This window comes from Anomaloglossus baeobatrachus, chromosome 11 (genome assembly GCF_048569485.1).
Source record: "Anomaloglossus baeobatrachus isolate aAnoBae1 chromosome 11, aAnoBae1.hap1, whole genome shotgun sequence".
Taxonomy (NCBI): Eukaryota; Metazoa; Chordata; class Amphibia; order Anura; family Aromobatidae; genus Anomaloglossus; species Anomaloglossus baeobatrachus.
Genome location: NC_134363.1, coordinates 126,528,628 through 126,547,405, shown reverse-complemented (window position 1 = coordinate 126,547,405; position 18,778 = coordinate 126,528,628). Strand labels below are relative to the sequence as shown.

The 18,778-nt window shown below is 46.5% G+C and overlaps 1 protein-coding gene across 3 annotated transcripts in view; it reads right to left on the bottom strand.

Annotated features, from left to right (window-relative positions):
* The window catches only part of ARHGEF16 (Rho guanine nucleotide exchange factor 16), a 78,763-nt gene extending 60,323 nt beyond the window's left edge, over nucleotides 1-18,440 (bottom strand). For 2 of the 3 annotated variants that reach the window (XR_012727454.1, XM_075327130.1), the window contains exons 1-3: nucleotides 18,313-18,440; nucleotides 6,343-6,911; nucleotides 1,358-1,412 (exon numbers count right to left, since the gene is read on the bottom strand). Coding sequence is in view for 2 of the 3 variants with exons in the window: in XM_075327130.1 (XP_075183245.1) it covers nucleotides 1,358-1,412; nucleotides 6,343-6,897 (610 nt within the window). In the remaining variant the exon portion in view is untranslated. Of the gene's footprint in view, nucleotides 1-1,357; nucleotides 1,413-6,342; nucleotides 6,912-18,300 lie in introns of all 3 variants that reach the window. The other variant, XM_075327131.1, reaches the window with a different exon arrangement.
* Nucleotides 18,441-18,778: the final 338 nt, after the last annotated feature.

Here is an 18,778-nt window from a genome sequence, read left to right as displayed (position 1 = left end):
TAATCCTACAAAGGAATGTGGCTGGAAGCGCAGGATATTTAGTTCTACCTGACCCCAGCTGGGTCCTTTCTGCTCTCGTGTATAGACATGCATGGCGCCAATATAACACTACAAGCTACTACACGATGATGGAAGCAAAATAAAACGTTACTGATATACAATACTCCCCAGTGCAACAAAGGCACAAAACTGCAGCGCTACACGTACATCACCACCGCACGCAAGAGGGGCATGAACGGCTTCTTTTCAATAAGAGGAGTAAGAGTCCCTAAACATGAGGGCCAAGAAAGCTGACTATTTTTGGGGGCAGTATTATAGTAGTTATATTCTTGTACATAGGGGCAGTATTATAGTAGTTATATTCTTGAACATAGGAGCAGTATTATAGCAGTTATATTCTTGAACATAGGGGGCAGTATTATAGCAGTTATATTCTTGAACATAGGGGCAGTATTATAGCAGTTATATTCTTGAACATAGGAGCAGTATTATAGCAGTTATATTCTTGTACATAGGGGGCAGTATTCTAGTAGTTATTATTCCTGCACGTAGGAGGCAGTATTATGGTAGTTACATTCTTGTACATAGGAGGCAGTATTACAGTATATTCTTGTATATAGACAGTATTATAGTAGGTATATTACTGTATATACAGTAGGAGCAGTATTATAGTAGGTATATTATTGTATATAGGGACAGTATTATAGTAGTTATATTCCTGTACATGAGGGCAGTATTATAGTAGTTATATTAATGTACATAAGAGGCACATAAAGGTTATATTCTCATACATAGGAGCAGTATTGTAGTAGTTATACTCTTGTGCATAGAGGGCAGAGCTTTAGTATATTATTAGGAGCTGTATTATACGGTAGTAGAAAAAAAAATGTAAGTGGAACACATGCTGGATCATCCCTCTTTTCTCCACTGCTATAACAGTTATATTCTTGTACATAGGGGCAGTATTATAGTCGTTATATTCTTGTACATAGGGGCAGTATTATAGTCGTTATATTCTTGTACATAGGAGCAGAATTATAGTAGTTATGTTCTTATAAATTTGGGTAGCATAATAGTAGTTCTTGAATATACAGCCTTGTAAATCATTGCCGATGTGATCACAAATCTCCATAATTATCTTTACGTTTATCATATATTTAAGCACTCGCTATATGAAATATTCAGCAGTGTTAACGACTTGCTGCATTATTTATACTGACACGCATACAACTTAATTGTTTCCACGTACTGCACTTATCACGTCTCGCCTATCAATCTTCAGCTGTATTAAAGATTTAATTTACTAAATTTATTAGATTTTGGCTTAATTACTACAGAGAATTAACCTTCCACTCACCGTCTTTAAAGGAGCCGGCAGTGTTTCTTTGAAATTTCTTTTTGGCAAATGTTTTCTGTAAAATAAAATGCGGATAGGTCAGTGGTTTATTTCTTCACAGCACAGATAGAGATTTGCATAAAAAGGTGCTGCCCCATCAGGGCTGAGATTTACTTATTCTTACGATCTTAATTCCATCTCATTCCTGGATTTAATTATTTCAAAAGATGACAGGGGCAAGATTCATACGGCAACTTATCGTAAACCAACGGCCACTAACTCCCTGCTAAAATGGGATAGTCATCATCCCATCCCTCTAAAAAGAGGGATTCCAAAAGGGCAGTTTCTGAGAGTGCGCAGAAACTGCTCCAGGGATGTAGATTTTAAAATACAGGCCTCAGATATGTTTGGAAGATTCCTGGACAGAGGGTACCCAAAAAGAATCTTACAGCAATCCTATGCATTTGCCAGAGATAGTGATAGACATACACTTATGTCTTCAAAAAAGAAAAAGGAGGATTTGAATATTACACGTATTATCGGTACCTTTGACGTCCAATCTGAACGGATATTTAGAATTATTAACAAACATTGGAATATTTTAAAGGCAGATAGAGATCTGGCCAAATATATTCCAAACAATCCATGCATTACCTATAGAAGGGGCCAAACTATAGGAGATAGACTCATGCATAGCATATATCAAGGACCTCGTCCGTTAGGGACTTGGCTGGACAGGCAGATATGCGGTATGTTCCGATGTGGGACCTGTAGTTATTGTGATTCTATGGATTCATGTAAAATAGTAAGAAGTGCAGCAACAGGAAAAATTTTCACTCTACGAGATTTTAGTAATTGTAAATCTACAGGAGTTGTTTATAGAGCCACCTGCAACTGCCCCCTTGACTATGTAGGTAAAACAAGACGAGAATTTCGGAGAAGGGTAGGGGAGCATTTATCCGATATACGGAATAAAAGGGATACCCCAATTTCCCGGCATATAAATACCATACATCACGGGGATATAAAGCATATCCGATTCTCTATACTTGAAGTAGTAAGGCGTAATCCAAGGGGGGGGGACTTCGATAGAATTCTACTACAGAAAGAATCTGAATGGATTTTTAAAATGGGTTCCTTATCTCCAAAAGGGCTTAACGAACTGCTCTCTTTTAGTTGTTTCCTACCTATGTAAAAGTACTTAAGGACTTATCTGTTTAATATCCTATAACATTAGAGATAGAATGCCTATGGCATTCATCCAAATTTTTGGAAAATATTGAATTATAAATTTGTCTTCTTGCTTTGATAAATTGGAGTATATTAATGATCAGTCTTGGAGAAAATTTCTGCATCTAGGGTTGCCTGTTTATGTATATGTTATTAATCTTACACAGGGCCCCTGTTTTATGTTGTATAATAAGCTACATTGATTAATATATGAATATATATAAGTATGATTATGTAAAAGAAATATATGCAACAGAGATCTAATTTATGATCATGAAATGTATCTGCCGTGCATATCTGTCTATGTAAAGATCAGATCTGTGTGCCCTATAGCGATGTGGTAGTATATACTGAAAATAGTTATATGATCTATACCTGCTATATATGTAAAGCAAGCTTCATCTTGTAATATATATTGGCGTTGTAGAGATCATATGCCAATATGTAACCGCAAGGGTTCGCTGCGATACGCAGGTGCAATAGTAATCTGCCCAAGACGGCTGAGTGTGGCGGATTGTGGTGTATTGCGCATGCGCTGTGACGTCAGAGATGACGCATCGCGCATGCGCACTAACATTGCCACTGTGATTGCCGGTATTTTATCGATTTATGCATATTTATTGCGGGTAATCAGATGGGCATATGCGGCACTTAGCCTTGATGTGGCATTATGAGACACAGAAGGCCGCAGCTAATCTGTCCGAGTCGAGATGGATGTGCACCTGCGGGACGCGGTGCGGTGCACTGCGCATGCGCGCTGACGTCATGGTGACGATTCGCGCATGCGCGGTGGGGTCATGCGCCGCGCGCGCGCGCGGACATCGTTCATAAACTATTCATGATACACAGCTGCAGTGTTTTAATTACTGCACGCAGGCGCAATAGCGGCATTATGACGCGCCAGCCCATCTTACCTAGGGGCACACAGCTGATCTAAGTTATGCCGGCTTTATAAACCTCCACGGTTATGCAGATCCATAGAGTCTCCAGGGACGGAAGTGGCTGTTTATCTTGACAGGATCGCTCTGTGCTACCGCCGATTCCATTAAGGAAAGACTCCGTGGATCTGCATACCCTATTGATTCTTTGTTATGGCAAGTAGATACAATGTATATTGACTATGTCTATGTTTATTTTCCACACATGCATGTGTTATTTTTAATGATACAAATATGCAAACCTGATAGACTATATTCTGCTTTTTGTAGCCTCCTGATGAACCACAATAATTCATGTGGGGAAACGCGTTGAGGTGAAGATCAAACTAACAGGCTTGATGTCAAACTCACTCTGAATATACTGGGACTGGATTCTATATGCTTGCCTATTCTGGACTTGCTTAAATCATAATAGCGTCTGCCATGAGTATAATGGGAAAGAGCATATAAGCTCACAAGTTAAGTGTTTGTGAAGCATTATCCATAATCCTGGAGTGAGCGGCCTGTATTTATGTTGAATAATCATTGTATGCTATATGCAAATTTCCTTGTTATCAAGGACCTATATGTACTATAAACTACTGTATGCTATATGTATGCGAACTGTCTTTGATACCAAAGGTACATGTACTATAATTAATTCACTGTAGGTGTGGATATTTAATTTATATACTTAAAATAAAGGAATATTTGGGAATATAATTGTCTGTTACTGATGATACATATTCCCTAGGCCCAATAGCCAACGTTTAACTATACTCTGTAATTTACTCTGTAATGTCTCCTATCATCTGTACTGTCCACTCTGAATTGTAAACTAATGCACAATATGTTTGGCACTAAGTAAAAATTATAGTCATTGTGCAGTTATCCATTCCAATATACTGTTCCTCATCTAAGCACAGAATGGATAAGACCCAGCTCCAGCTGTGATGGTGAGATGTCTGCATACATGAAGCCACATCTCCATTAAAATGAACGGGAGCCATGTATAGATGCTTGCCCCGGTGTGATCTTTTTATAACCAATTCTGGGCCTATTAATTATAAAAAATTGGCAATGGTACCAAATCTAAGATCCCATGCACATGAGCCTGTCCGTAGGTTTCTGCTTCTTAATCTGAAGACCACATGCGGTAAGGGTTTCCACACAAAATTTTAGGTGATGCCTCTCATCAAGGTCTGTGGTGTTTACTTGCAATGATTGTTTCAGCACAAGGCCCTTATCATTGCTGGACTACATTGCCTGTGCCTGGTGGTCCAGCATGCTCCCTCCTGTGATTACCAGCATACGTTCTATAGATATTGTACATATGTGGCGCCCTGGACAAGCCAGGTTGTCACAGGTACTGCAACAACACACCCCACACCCCGGTAAGGCACACCAGTCACACACAAATCCTTGTTGCCTCCCTCCAGGGGCTGATGTCCACACCAGGTGGGGTGGCGCAAGGTGGTTGGCCCCACCCACTGAGGAGTTCACAGTCCTGGAGGCGGGAAAAGGAAGTCAGAGTAGAGCGTAGTTTTGGAGTAGTAAGAGTGAGGAAGTGGCAGTAGAGGAGCAGTCTGACTGTGTCCGGGTACGTGGCCCGGGCACATACAGCAAGGTTGGCAGACGGTGGTGGCCGTCTGCAGGAGAGGCCGATCGACGCGGAACCGTAGGACCGGGGACGGGCGGTGGCCCGCCGGTACCGAACCGGGGAGCAAAGTGAAGCCAGCACCATTCGGCAGGGCCTACGGACCCCGACCAGGCTTGGAGTCGCCGTTAAACCGGTCAAATCCGTTAGCGACGGGAACCTCCGGGGTTTCCCAGCAGCAAAGACTCGATTGAAGGCAACCGTCCAAACAGTGAAGGGAAATACAGTCACCGCCAAGGCTACAATTCCCAGGGCCAGAGCCTGCGGGCAAAAGGGGCTCCTCCGGTGCCTATCAAAGCTTGGGAGCAGGTTACCAGTAGGAAGCCATCGGGGCCGAAAACACACTACAGGTGCAGGGAAAGGCAGACACCGCCAACCTACCGGGAGTGACCACTGCAGCCGGCTGCGGGACCCGTCCAACCAGCCGTTTGTTTTACCAGAGACTCCGTGTACGTTGTCGGCTGAGTGAGTACCACCGTGCCGTCTGGCACCGCGCTGCCCCCGCGACCCTGCACCTCACCAAACCCTGCCATCCACATTCCAGTCACCTCACCGGGCCCCGGGACAACCAACCCCCTACCCACGGAGGGGGAAACAACATCCCAGCTGCTCCCTGCCATCGCTCTCGGGATCCCAGTCACCAGCAGCGGTGGTGCCCCAACCTCACCACAAACCGTGGGTGGCGTCACAGACCAAATCTCCAAACCAAACCACCCCTTTCACTCACCGGATCCGGCCCACCGCTCGAGCCACCGTGCCGCAGCAGCAGCAGCGCTGGACCCGAGCGCCAGTGAGAGCGTAGCAGCGACGGCTCCCTCCCCGCCCGCAGCACATACAGAGCTTGTTGTGGGAGGAGGGGGCAGCTTTCTGAGATCTGTTGCATTGCTAAATCTAAAAACTCAGCTTACTGGGTAGAGCGGTTCTGACACAAAGATACAGTTGGATTCAGGGTCTCTTTGACTACACCATGTTGCAAGAACCTTCTGACAGATTCCCTTTAAAGAATTAATAGTGGTACATATCCAGGATTGGTAAAACATAGCCCATTTCTCAGAAACAGCACCACACCTGGCCACAGGCTATACATGGCCTGAGTATTGGGGAGGGGCATATATTTGTCTGTTGGTTCATTTTCTTTCTTTCCATTGATCGCCCCTTTGTATGTAAGGCTTACAAACTATACATCACTATATAATACACACCTTCGATCTTCCAGGGCTCTTCGGAGGTGGAGCATTTGGATCTTCTGAAAGAGGCTTTAGGGTGGAGATTGGCTTTCGAGGCTCATATTCATCATCCTTAAACCCTTTCATAGCTGCCCGATAAGACTGGTTACGGAGATTTCTTTTCAATGTCCCCCCACCATCAGGATCATCATCGGGAGAGTCTAGACAGATGTCCGGAGCAGAAATTCGCTTAGGGTCATTGCGGGCAAGTTCTTTGCTGAAAGTAGTTGCCGCAAAGCTGTGATGTCTAGGGACTTTAGTTTTTGAGGCAAGAGCCAAGCCTTTTGGGATCATTTGTTGAGTTCCAAGCTTTTGTGCAGCAGCACTTTCTGTGCTCAGTACAATCCTACGTGCCTCCACTGGGGAGGGATTCAGATCTGGAACATACGAGGCGTTATCCATTGCATTTGTGGGCTTTCTTTGCAAAGTAGAATTTGAGGTGGTGTTGGCCTTTAAGTCCAAATATTTGTTTTTCTCCAGTAGAAGGATAGACTTTTCCCCCACTGATGGATCCGAGTAGCGGTGAGACATTGTAGACGTTGTACCTACAAGACATAACCATTGCATATTAAATCATATATCCTATAAACTAAAGCAAAAGTGACAAATCTGAAATTAAAGTGAAGCGTTATACCCGAAAGTAATAAATCTTGTAGAATGAACAGCCACCCTGCTGCACACGTCTCAACGGATAATAAAATACCAACAAGGAAGATTACGAGAGAGGTCTGGAGAGTGTCCGAACTTCACCTCCGGTGACTGATATATCTACATAAGTTACTACCAGTGCGATCATGTTTCCAGGAGATTAGGATATGGCAAGCTGTGAAAATCAGACCATACAAAACATTGGGGAGGGTATATAAAATATACTGATGTATATTTATATATACACAGTTGGTGAAATATGTATTGAACACGACACCAATTTTCTTGCTAAACATATTTCTAAGAGGTCCCATTGACACAAAATTCTAACCAAATGTCAGTAACAACCCATCCAATCCACACAGGCAAAGAAATCAAACCACAGACCAGCATGGTATCCATAAATTCAGTAATGTGCAAAAATGAGAAAGGACATGGAAAAAGTATTGAAAATGCTTAATGAAATTTAATTAATACTTTATAAAAAAAAAAAAAAAAAAAAAAGCCTTGCTTGGTGATAATGACTAATGTATGGAGAAACTAGTCGCCTACATTTCTGGGGTGTGATTTTCGTCCATTCTTGCACACAAACACTCTTCACATCATTAAGGTCCCATGGGCTCCTATGAACTCTGAGCTTTAGTTCCTTCCATAAATGTTCTATTAGATTCAGGTCCGGTGATTGGCTGGGCCCTCTTCATCTACATCATCCTGGTAGACAGCAGCAGATTTTTTATCAGGACTGTCTCTGCACATTTGTCCTTTCATCCTTCCTTCAAATTATATGAAGGTTGCCAGTGCCATCCCCACACCATGATGTTCCGGCCTCCAAACCTCACTGTTGGTATGGAGTTTTTAGAGAAGTTGCAGTAGTCAAGGCGGGAGACGATGAGGGCATGCACAAGTGTTTTAACAGATTCCTGGTTAAGGAATGTACGGACCCAGAAAATATCTTTGAGTTGGAGTTGGCAAAGAGGTGGTAAGAGTTGGATATGAAACTTGAAGGAGAGCAGAGTCAAGGGTTACCCCAAGATAGTGTGCTTGAGGTACTGGGGAGCGCGAGCAGCCATTTACTTTGATGGATAGGTCTGTTTCCAACATCTCACTCTGGGGGGGAGGGGGGGAATGATGAATTTGGTTTTATCCATGTAAAGTTTTAAAAAGGATGAAATAGTTGACAGACGTTGTAGGATTCTAGGTGGTAGAGAGGTAATATCAGGTCCAGAGCGGTAGATCTGTGTGTCGTCAGCATAGAGATGATACTGAAAGCCGTGGGAGTATATGTTCCAGGTTAAAGGTGTTTCTGGTGAAATTATGTTCTTTCCACTTCCGTATTATGGCCCCATCAGTGCTCATAGGAACATTACATTTATCAGTTTAGAAATGATTCTGTAATCAAACCATTATTATGTTTTGTGACAATACAAATATTTGCAAAGGACTTGAGACAGCTCACTGGTTTTACCCTTCATGAAATGATTCTTGGCTGACATCTTGGTAATGAGACACCTTTATATAAGCCATCACTTGGGCCAGCTAATATTTTTCAATAAGTGGCAGGATTGCTTTGTAACTACTGATAGATTTCAGCCAGTATCATGACTGTCAAGGATTTTCGCACATCTCTTTTGTCATGTGTTCAATACTTTTTTTTCCAGTGTCATTTCTCATTATTACACATCACTACATTTATGGAAATCCATGGTTTGATTTCTTTGCTTGTGGATTGGATGGGTTGTTACCGACATCTGGTGAGAAATTAATGTCAATAGCAGCTTTAGAAATATATTTAGAAAATTGGTGGTGTTCATTACTTATTTCACCCACTATGTATGTGTAGTTACACACACGAAAGTGTTGTCACCTTTGAAATTGTTCCAGAAAATGAAGTGTTTATCCCGAAAATTACTACTATTACACATGTTTTGTTATACACGTTTATTTCCTTTGTGCTTTTTGTTTGTTTATATATTTCTTCTTCAATGCACACAAACTAAAAACACAACACAAGGTAAACTGGATATCATTTCACACAAAACTTCCAAAAAAAAAAAAAAAAATCAATAACTGCAATCAGTGGCTTCCTATAAGCATCCATAAGCTTCTTACTCCTTTCTCCTGGAATCTTGGACTCTTCTTTTGAAAACTGCTCCAGATCTCTCATATTTGATGGCGTCTTCTCCCAAGAGCAATTTTCAGATCTCTCCACAGGTGTTTAATGGTATTTCAATCCGGACTCATTCCTGTCACTTCAAGAAGCCCCAGAAATGAAGGAAGCAAAGTGCTGGAGAATTCTGAAGTATGTTTGGTGTCATTGTCCAGCCCGTGGCCTAGGACGCAAACTCAGCTTTCTGACACTGGGCACTACATTGCAACCCAAAATCCTATGGTAATCTTCAGATTTCATAATATCTTGCACACAGTCAAGACATCCAGTGTCAGAGGTAGCAACACAACCCCAAAACATCTTTGAACCTCCACCTTATCTGACTGTAGGTACTATGTTCTTTTCTTTGTAGGGCTCATTCCATTTTTAGTAAACCGTAGAATGATGTGCTTACCAAAAAGCTTTATTTTGATCTCATGTGTCTACAAGTCGCTTTACCAGAAGGATTTTGGCTAATTAACAGACATTTTGGCAGTCTAGCTTTTTTATGTCTATGTGTTAGCAGTGAGGTCCTCCTGGGTCTCCTGCAATAGGGTTTCAGTTAAATCAAATGTGGACAAATAGTTCACACTGACACTGATGCACCCTTAGCCTGCAGAACAGCTTGAATTTCTTTGGAATTCGATTGAGGCGGCTTATGCACCATACAGACTGTTCTGCATTGCAACCTTTAATTGATTTTAATCTGCGGTCCATGTCCAGGGAGATTTGCTACAATGACATGGGTTGTAAAATTCTTGATTATGCTGCACACCGTGGACAAAAGAACATCAAGATTTATATACATGGACTTGCAACCTTGAGATTGTTGATATTTTTTCAACAATTTTGGTTCTTTTGTCATCAGAAAGTCCTTTTCTCCTATTTCTGTTCTCCATGCTTGGCACCCACAGACACAATACAAAGATTGAGTCAACTTCTCCCCTTATTATCTGGTTTCAGGTGTGAACTTCATATTGCTAACAACTAAAACTTGCCAGAGGTGAGATTGAACAGGCATCACATGCTTTAACAAAAGTTGTTTACCCACAATTTTGGAAAAGGTGCCAACAATTTTGTCCAGACCATTTTTGAGGTTGTGTGAAATTATGTCCAATTTGCCTTTTTTCCCCTTTATGTTGTTCCAATACACTCAAAAGGAAATAAATGTGTACAACAAAATGTGTAATTGCAATCATTTTCTTGGAGAAATACCTAATTTTCTGGAACAATTTGAAGTGTGCCAACACTTTCAGCCGTGACTGTATATCTATATATATAATTGCCTTATTCTGTCCGTCTGTCTGTCATGCTTCAAAATTGTGTCCTTACGGTGACACAAAGCTGATTGGCCGCTGGGCTCGCCATGGCCCCCCCCCCCCCACACCGATTGGCCGCTCGCCCAGGCTGCGCCCCCACACGGATTGGCCAGCCGCTCGCCCAGGCTCCGCCCCCCCCACAGACTGGCCCCTCGCCCCGGCACCCTGCAGGCATTGGCAACTCGGCCACGCCACGCCCCGCCCCCCTCACGCAATGGACGTTAGCTCTGCCCCCCCCGCGCATTCCCCGAACTGACACGGTCACGGTGCCACGAATCCCAGGTGAGCACTGTACTCCCCCCCCCCTTCCAACGGGAGCCCACATCAGCGTACGCCGCCGCCGTATGCTGGTGTGGGCTCCCGTGCGAGCGGGGAACGGGATACTTTGGTAACCATGGTTACAAGCGCATCAAGGTCCTGCAGCGGCGGGAGATCCACACGCACACACATAACAGCACACACACATCAGATCACACTCCCTCTCACAAACACCTCACACACACATCGCATCCACACACTCACAGCATCCGGCGATATCGCTTGCTTCTCGGCCTCGATACTGTGCTGCTTTGACCTTCCAGGACCTGACGGAGGATCACATGGCCAGAAGCATGTGGTATCTCCGGATGTTGTGAGTATCAGCGCGTATGTGCGATTTCGTCAGTGTCTGTGTGTGTGAGTGTATGCGATCGGTTGTGTGTGTGAGTGTATGCGATCGGGTGTGTGTGTGAGTGTATGCGATCGGGTGTGTGTGTGAGTGTATGCGATCGGTTGTGTGTGTGAGTGTATGCGATCGGTTGTGTGTGTGAGTGTCGGCAGAGGAACACTGCGTGCTGGAGGAGGCTGGGAGCAGAGAGGCTGATCCTGGGGAAGGCTGGGAAGGAGAGAGGCTGATGCTGGGGGAGGCTGGAAGGAGAGAGGCTGAGGCTGGGAGGAGAGAGGCTGATCCTGGGAAAGGCTGGGAGGAGAGAGGCTGACCCTGGGGAAGGCTGGGAGAAGGAGGCTGATCCTGGGGAAGGCTGGGAGAAGGAGGCTGATCCTGGGGAAGGCTGGGAGAAGGAGGCTGATGCTGGGGAAGGCTGGGAGAAGGAGGCTGATGCTGGGGAAGGCTGGGAGAAGGAGGCTGATGCTGGGGGAGGCTGGGAGAAGGAGGCTGATGCTGGGGGAGGCTGGGAGAAGGAGGCTGATGCTGGGGGAGGCTGGGAGAAGGAGGCTGATGCTGGGGAAGGCTGGGAGAAGGAGGCTGATGCTGGGGGAGGCTGGAAGGAGAGAGGCTGATGCTGGGGAAGGCTGGGAGAAGGAGGCTGATGCTGGGGGAGGCTGGAAGGAGAGAGGCTGATGCTGGGGAAGGCTGGGAGAAGGAGGCTGATGCTGGGGGAGGCTGGGAGAAGGAGGCTGATGCTGGGGAAGGCTGGGAGAAGGAGGCTGATGCTGGGGGAGGCTGGAAGGAGAGAGGCTGATGCTGGGGGAGGCTGGAAGGAGAGAGGCTGATGCTGGGGGAGGCTGGAAGGAGAGAGGCTGATGCTGGGGGAGGCTGGAAGGAGAGAGGCTGATGCTGGGGGAGGCTGGAAGGAGAGAGGCTGATGCTGGGGGAGGCTGGAAGGAGAGAGGCTGATGCTGGGGGAGGCTGGAAGGAGAGAGGCTGATGCTGGGGGAGGCTGGAAGGAGAGAGGCTGATGCTGGGGGAGGCTGGAAGGAGAGAGGCTGATGCTGGGGGAGGCTGGAAGGAGAGAGGCTGATGCTGGGGGAGGCTGGAAGGAGAGAGGCTGATGCTGGGGGAGGCTGGAAGGAGAGAGGCGGATGCTGGGGGAGGCTGGAAGGAGAGAGGCTGATGCTGGGGGAGGCTGGAAGGAGAGAGGCTGATGCTGGGGGAGGCTGGAAGGAGAGAGGCTGATGCTGGGGGAGGCTGGAAGGAGAGAGGCTGATGCTGGGGGAGGCTGGAAGGAGAGAGGCTGATGCTGGGGGAGGCTGGAAGGAGAGAGGCTGATGCTGGGGGAGGCTGGAAGGAGAGAGGCTGATGCTGGGGGAGGCTGGAAGGAGAGAGGCTGATGCTGGGGGAGGCTGGAAGGAGAGAGGCTGATGCTGGGGGAGGCTGGAAGGAGAGAGGCTGATGCTGGGGGAGGCTGGAAGGAGAGAGGCTGATGCTGGGGGAGGCTGGAAGGAGAGAGGCTGATGCTGGGGGAGGCTGGAAGGAGAGAGGCTGATGCTGGGGGAGGCTGGAAGGAGAGAGGCTGATGCTGGGGGAGGCTGGAAGGAGAGAGGCTGATGCTGGGGGAGGCTGGAAGGAGAGAGGCTGATGCTGGGGGAGGCTGGAAGGAGAGAGGCTGATGCTGGGGGAGGCTGGAAGGAGAGAGGCTGATGCTGGGGGAGGCTGGAAGGAGAGAGGCTGATGCTGGGGGAGGCTGGAAGGAGAGAGGCTGATGCTGGGGGAGGCTGGAAGGAGAGAGGCTGATGCTGGGGGAGGCTGGAAGGAGAGAGGCTGATGCTGGGGGAGGCTGGAAGGAGAGAGGCTGATGCTGGGGGAGGCTGGAAGGAGAGAGGCTGATGCTGGGGGAGGCTGGAAGGAGAGAGGCTGATGCTGGGGGAGGCTGGAAGGAGAGAGGCTGATGCTGGGGGAGGCTGGAAGGAGAGAGGCTGATGCTGGGGGAGGCTGGAAGGAGAGAGGCTGATGCTGGGGGAGGCTGGAAGGAGAGAGGCTGATGCTGGGGGAGGCTGGAAGGAGAGAGGCTGATGCTGGGGGAGGCTGGAAGGAGAGAGGCTGATGCTGGGGGAGGCTGGAAGGAGAGAGGCTGATGCTGGGGGAGGCTGGAAGGAGAGAGGCTGATGCTGGGGGAGGCTGGAAGGAGAGAGGCTGATGCTGGGGGAGGCTGGAAGGAGAGAGGCTGATGCTGGGGGAGGCTGGAAGGAGAGAGGCTGATGCTGGGGGAGGCTGGAAGGAGAGAGGCTGATGCTGGGGGAGGCTGGAAGGAGAGAGGCTGATACTGGGGGAGGCTGGAAGGAGAGAGGCTGATACTGGGGGAGGCTGGAAGGAGAGAGGCTGATGCTGGGGGAGGCTGGAAGGAGAGAGGCTGATGCTGGGGGAGGCTGGAAGGAGAGAGGCTGATGCTGGGGGAGGCTGGAAGGAGAGAGGCTGATGCTGGGGGAGGCTGGGAAGAGAGAGGCTGATGCTGGAGAAGGCTGGGAGGAGAGAGGCTGATGCTGGGAACAGAGAGGAGAGGCTGATGCTGGGAGGAGAGAGGCTGATGCTGGGATGAGAGAGGCTGATCCTGGGGAAGGCTGGGAGGGGGAGGCTGAGAGAAGAGAGGCTGGGGTAGGCTGGGAGGAGAGAGGCTGATGCTAGGGACAGAAAAGGCTGATGCTGGGCGGATGGACCACATTTGGGATACAACAATACAGATACAACAATTAAAAAAAAAAAATAAATAAAATAGAGCTTAATTCCCATACGATAAAAAAAAAAAAAAGAAGAATAAAAATTAATGTTTCATCAAGCAGTATGACAAATTTCATGTGTTTCTGACTACACCAATCATTAAAGAGCACTAATTATCAAGAGAAAAACGTTGCTTCCTGGTATCCGCTATTTTGGCTGAGGCTCCGCCCCTTCTAGTCACATGGTATGGCATCAGCACAGGTACTTTAAGTCACAAAGAAAAAAAACGATTGTACGATAGAAATAGCATAAGTAATAGGGGAGGGGATAACTATGAATATGTGACGCACATGGATATGGGGTACTCTGTCCCGGGGAATGTCACTTTGGTGGCCGTTGCCCGGTTCCATGCCCTGGGCCCTTTTTCTAAAGGGGACATATTTACAAGAGATTAGATTAGTGATCAGACGTGACGCCACTTGCGGTGTTGCGGCATGTGGATTTAGCCGCCGCTGCACAATGTCCACTACTGGGGCTGGTGTTAATGGCAGCCTAGATGTTAGACCCTCCGCAAGCAGGGCCGGGCCCCAGAGGGTAGGTTTAATGATGGGTGTCGGAAGAAGGTAGTCCACACAAGGGGTTCAGTGCAACTGGTTCTTTACTCACTTTCTGGTGATAACTGGTCACCCGAGGCTGGCTGGTTTCACCCTTCAGGTCCCCTTTGTCCCAGTGCCAGTGTAGTAATCTGGTACCTTCTTCCCCTGCACCTGTCTCTGGTTAGTGGGTCCCCGTCTGGTGGTGTTTCTTTCCACTGCTGTCCGAATGACTGTAGCGTGAACCCTGTGGGGTTGGAGTCTCTGGTCCTGTCCCCGGCTCTCTCTTTGCTACAGTCTCAGATTTTTAGGGTCAGCGAGGTCCTTGATGGTCCCCTCGCTGTACAGGTGTTAACAGGCCTGCTTGGAGCTTCTGTCTGTCCTAGGGTCCTGTACCCCGTCGATGCGTAGATCCGGGAGTACTCCTCCGGCAACTACCCTCCTGGGCACCAGGTTACTGACAACTCTGTCAGTGCGTCTCCTCAGGTCCAGCTTCACTCCTCTCTCGCCTCCGACCGATACTCACTCCCTATCCGTCTCTCCCACCTATTCAACTAGTGGACTGGACTGGCTCCACCTCTAGGTGGCCATCCATTGGTCCGACCCTAGCTTTGCATCATTGTATGGGGGACTGTTGGGAAAACTGGGATTACCTGGAGTGTTTGTGTGTGACCGGCACTGGTCTTCCGGGGACCTAGGGAGTAGGCCCTGCATCCTGGTGGGGATGAAAAACCTTGTAGCTCCCTGATGGTTTCAGGGGTGCTACAAATATCCACCTCAGCTATCAGCTGATCGGCAGCTGCCGTCACTCAACAAGCTGCTGATTTTATTAACTTTACTCGCTTGTGTTTCAAAACCTGACACCTAAAAGGTATGTATAGAATCAGCCTGATCGTGCCAGTATAGCACTGGCTTTAGGTTATATAGGAAAATCCTGGTGGTTGGTGTGCTTTAACAATAGCTAAACATTTTAGCTGCTGCTCCATTTTTTGTTATATAATCTAATGTCACCTTTCTGATTTACAGTAGGATCATGGAGATTCACTACACTCATTTTACGTCCCCTGCTCTTACCAGTTTCATATTCCTGTAGGCCTCTATTTTTTCTCTTGTAAAACTTGTTTCCTCATATTGTGACTCAGGACCTAAAACCAGGATCTTAGATTTCGAGCTAAAGTCTTTATAATCAGGTCTACACCCTTTTGTGCAAACCTATAATTCATCAGTGGACAAAGCAGTACGATACGTGGGTGTTTATCACAATGTAAATCAATGCAAGAAGAAAATCCCTCTGCCCCAGGGACTTATAGGAAACCTAGAATTTCCCTCACCCAGCCTATTGGGACACAAACCTGGTGCAGTGTCTTCACATGTCAACTGGGACTTTCTAGTCGTCAGAAGTGACCCTGGCGACCACTTATCTGTTATCTGCATATACCCCTTAACCATCCCAGAGGGACATTCCCAGACTTGGGAAGCTGTGCCAGGAATGTAGCATTAGAAGTAGGAGGGTTGGGAGCTATGCATCACTCAGTAAGAGGTATGTCCTGGTTTCAACTTCATCTACGACCTTAGGACGTAGATACAGATGAAAACAATACGGTAGCAGGTAGTAATTAGCTGCTCCACCATCCAGCCTGGACATGCTCTCCGTGGATTTTGGATGAGTGATGACATCATGAGAAGGCACCTACTGCCCCTCACACAGCATAGAGCGGCGCAGGACTGCTCCAGTCATTGTGGAAACATGAGCTAGGTGAGGGACATATATACCAAGATGGGCCCAGGATGAGGGACATCTATACAAGGATGAGGGACATATATACCAAGATGGGCCCAGGATGAGGGACATCTATACAAGGATGGGACAAAAAAAAACAAAAACAGAATGGTCTCGGAATGGGGGCAGATTATACCAGGATGGTCCTAGGATGGGGGGGACATATATATCACAATGTGCACAAGATGGGGACATATATACCAGGAAGGGACCCAAGATGAGATATTAGTACAGGATGAGGGACATTACTACATAATAGAGCAACACATACTGTACTGTATGTCTAAAGAATTTAGCTACAAGGGCCCATACATCTGACCAACATGCAGGGGGAGCGGGGAGTTGGGACAGGTCCAAATCTTGCACCGGGCCCATAGGACACCTGCAAAGAGACATACGCTGACACACTCGGGTCAATAGAGCCACCGGGCATTACGAGCATTGCACTGCCATCCTAGGCAGTAATACGGCAGTCTGACTGAATCACTGATGCCGGCACAGAGGTGGGCAGGAATACAGGTGCAGGTAGGGCGTGTATATTCATTTGCAATAAACATATGTTCTCATCACTGATTCTGGTGCAGAGAGGTGGGCGGGGGTAGCACACATTAATTTTCCATTAATGGGGGACCCATTCACTGATGCCAATACAAAATATAAGACATCCGCCAAAAAATAGGCCCCAACGCATCTTTTGGATCTAAAAATAATATAAAACCTTACCTTATTTTCAGGGAAACAAGGTATTTCAGTGCACGCTCACCACTGTGCGCCTCTTTCCTGTCTTTCAAATGGCATGTGTAATGCAATACAGAACTGGGACAGGATTATCTAGGCTTATGCCCTGAGGCTAGGGAGAGTCACAAAAAGAAAAAGTGGGCACAAACATTACATAGAACTGCAATGCAAAAGGTGTATGATCAGGCCCCCATCTGCAGACCTGCCCAGAGATAAGTGGTGCCATTATAAAATAACCATGCATGGGTCAGAAAGAATAGTTGTTGGAGCATTCACCCATGGAATATGGTGCAGCAATACTAAAATAATAGATAATACCTCAAAAGTGATGAATACAGATGTGTGTGGCTTATATTGCTTTGGAGTAATTAAGGATTAAAGCGTCAGCTCATGCACTACTTAATAAAAAGTCGTTTTCTCCTACCTGTGTCTTCCCAGTTATTGAAGAACTACAACTCTCAGCATATCTTGACAACCAGTTTTAAAAACTGGGCATTCCAAAAAAGCATTGAACGTTGTTTATCAGTGACATATCGCAGAACATTGTGTCTTGTATGTTATCCCCGTGTCTGCGTGGGTTTCCTCCGGTTTCCTCCCACACTCCAAAGACATGCTCATCGGGACTCTAGATTGTGAGCCCCAATGGGGACAGTGATGCCAATGTATGTAAAGCGCTAAGGAATTAATAGTGCTATAAAAATGAATAAATATTATTATTCTTGGTGTTTAAATATTATGGGTTCACATTTTGATGTGACGACAGAATAATTTTAATATCCCATAAAGCCAAAACACATACGTCTAGGAAATATGTCGCTGTGGCATCTACCACAGCATTGGAAAAAAAAAACACGTACCATCATGTCTGATAATAATATGGTCAAAAAATTGCATCAAATTGATAAAAATTGAGTGTCAGTCCAAAATTAAATTGGCAGATACATTCATGACAAACAGAGCTCTCCACGTGCCAAATCAAAGATCTTACTCCATATTAAATAAGGCGCGAGGCTTTCCTAAATATTAGGAAGATCTTCTGCAACATAATGCAAAATCAAAGAAAAAGAGTCGCCGCTGCTGATTTATATGAAACAATGTATCGTTATGGCTGATACATAATACACGTACACGACACAAAGTAACTCTTCACTGAAAACACACAAACTATAAAAGTTGTCAGGAACAATAACCCTCATCATCCTGGCCATAGATCTGCATCATAACAGCAGATCCCAGGACAGTGGGCGCTGCAGATACTGATCATTCCCAGAACTGCAGGGACAGAGCGGAGTTACTGACATCTGCTGACAGAAGGAATGTGGGAAACATCCCCCTACCTCTTTTCTCACCTGCCTGCTGTGTCTCAGGTTATCAGCAGTGGTCCTGGCTCCTGGTGGCCCCCATAGTCTTCTTCACTGTCCTGGGTGCTGCACTCTCCTGTGCTCAGCCTGCAGCCTCCATTCTCCTCCCTGCTCTCACTTCCTGTAGCCTCCTCTGTGGGATCAGCCCAGAGATTGTAATAATGCTGACATCACCCAGGTGTGTGCAGGAGAGGAGGAGGCGCAGCGCCACACAAACTAGAATCACGCAGATCTGGACTTTTGTCACAGCGTCTACCTTCCTAGAAATCATTTCTGTAAGGCCAAGTTCACATGTTGAGTATTTGGTGACTTTTTTACCTCAGTATTTGTAGTGAAAACCAGGAGTGGAACAATCAGAGGAAAAGTGTAATAGAAACACGGCACCACTTCTGTGTTTATCACCCACTTCTGGTTTTGGTTGCAAATACTGAGGTAAAAAACTCACTACTCAACA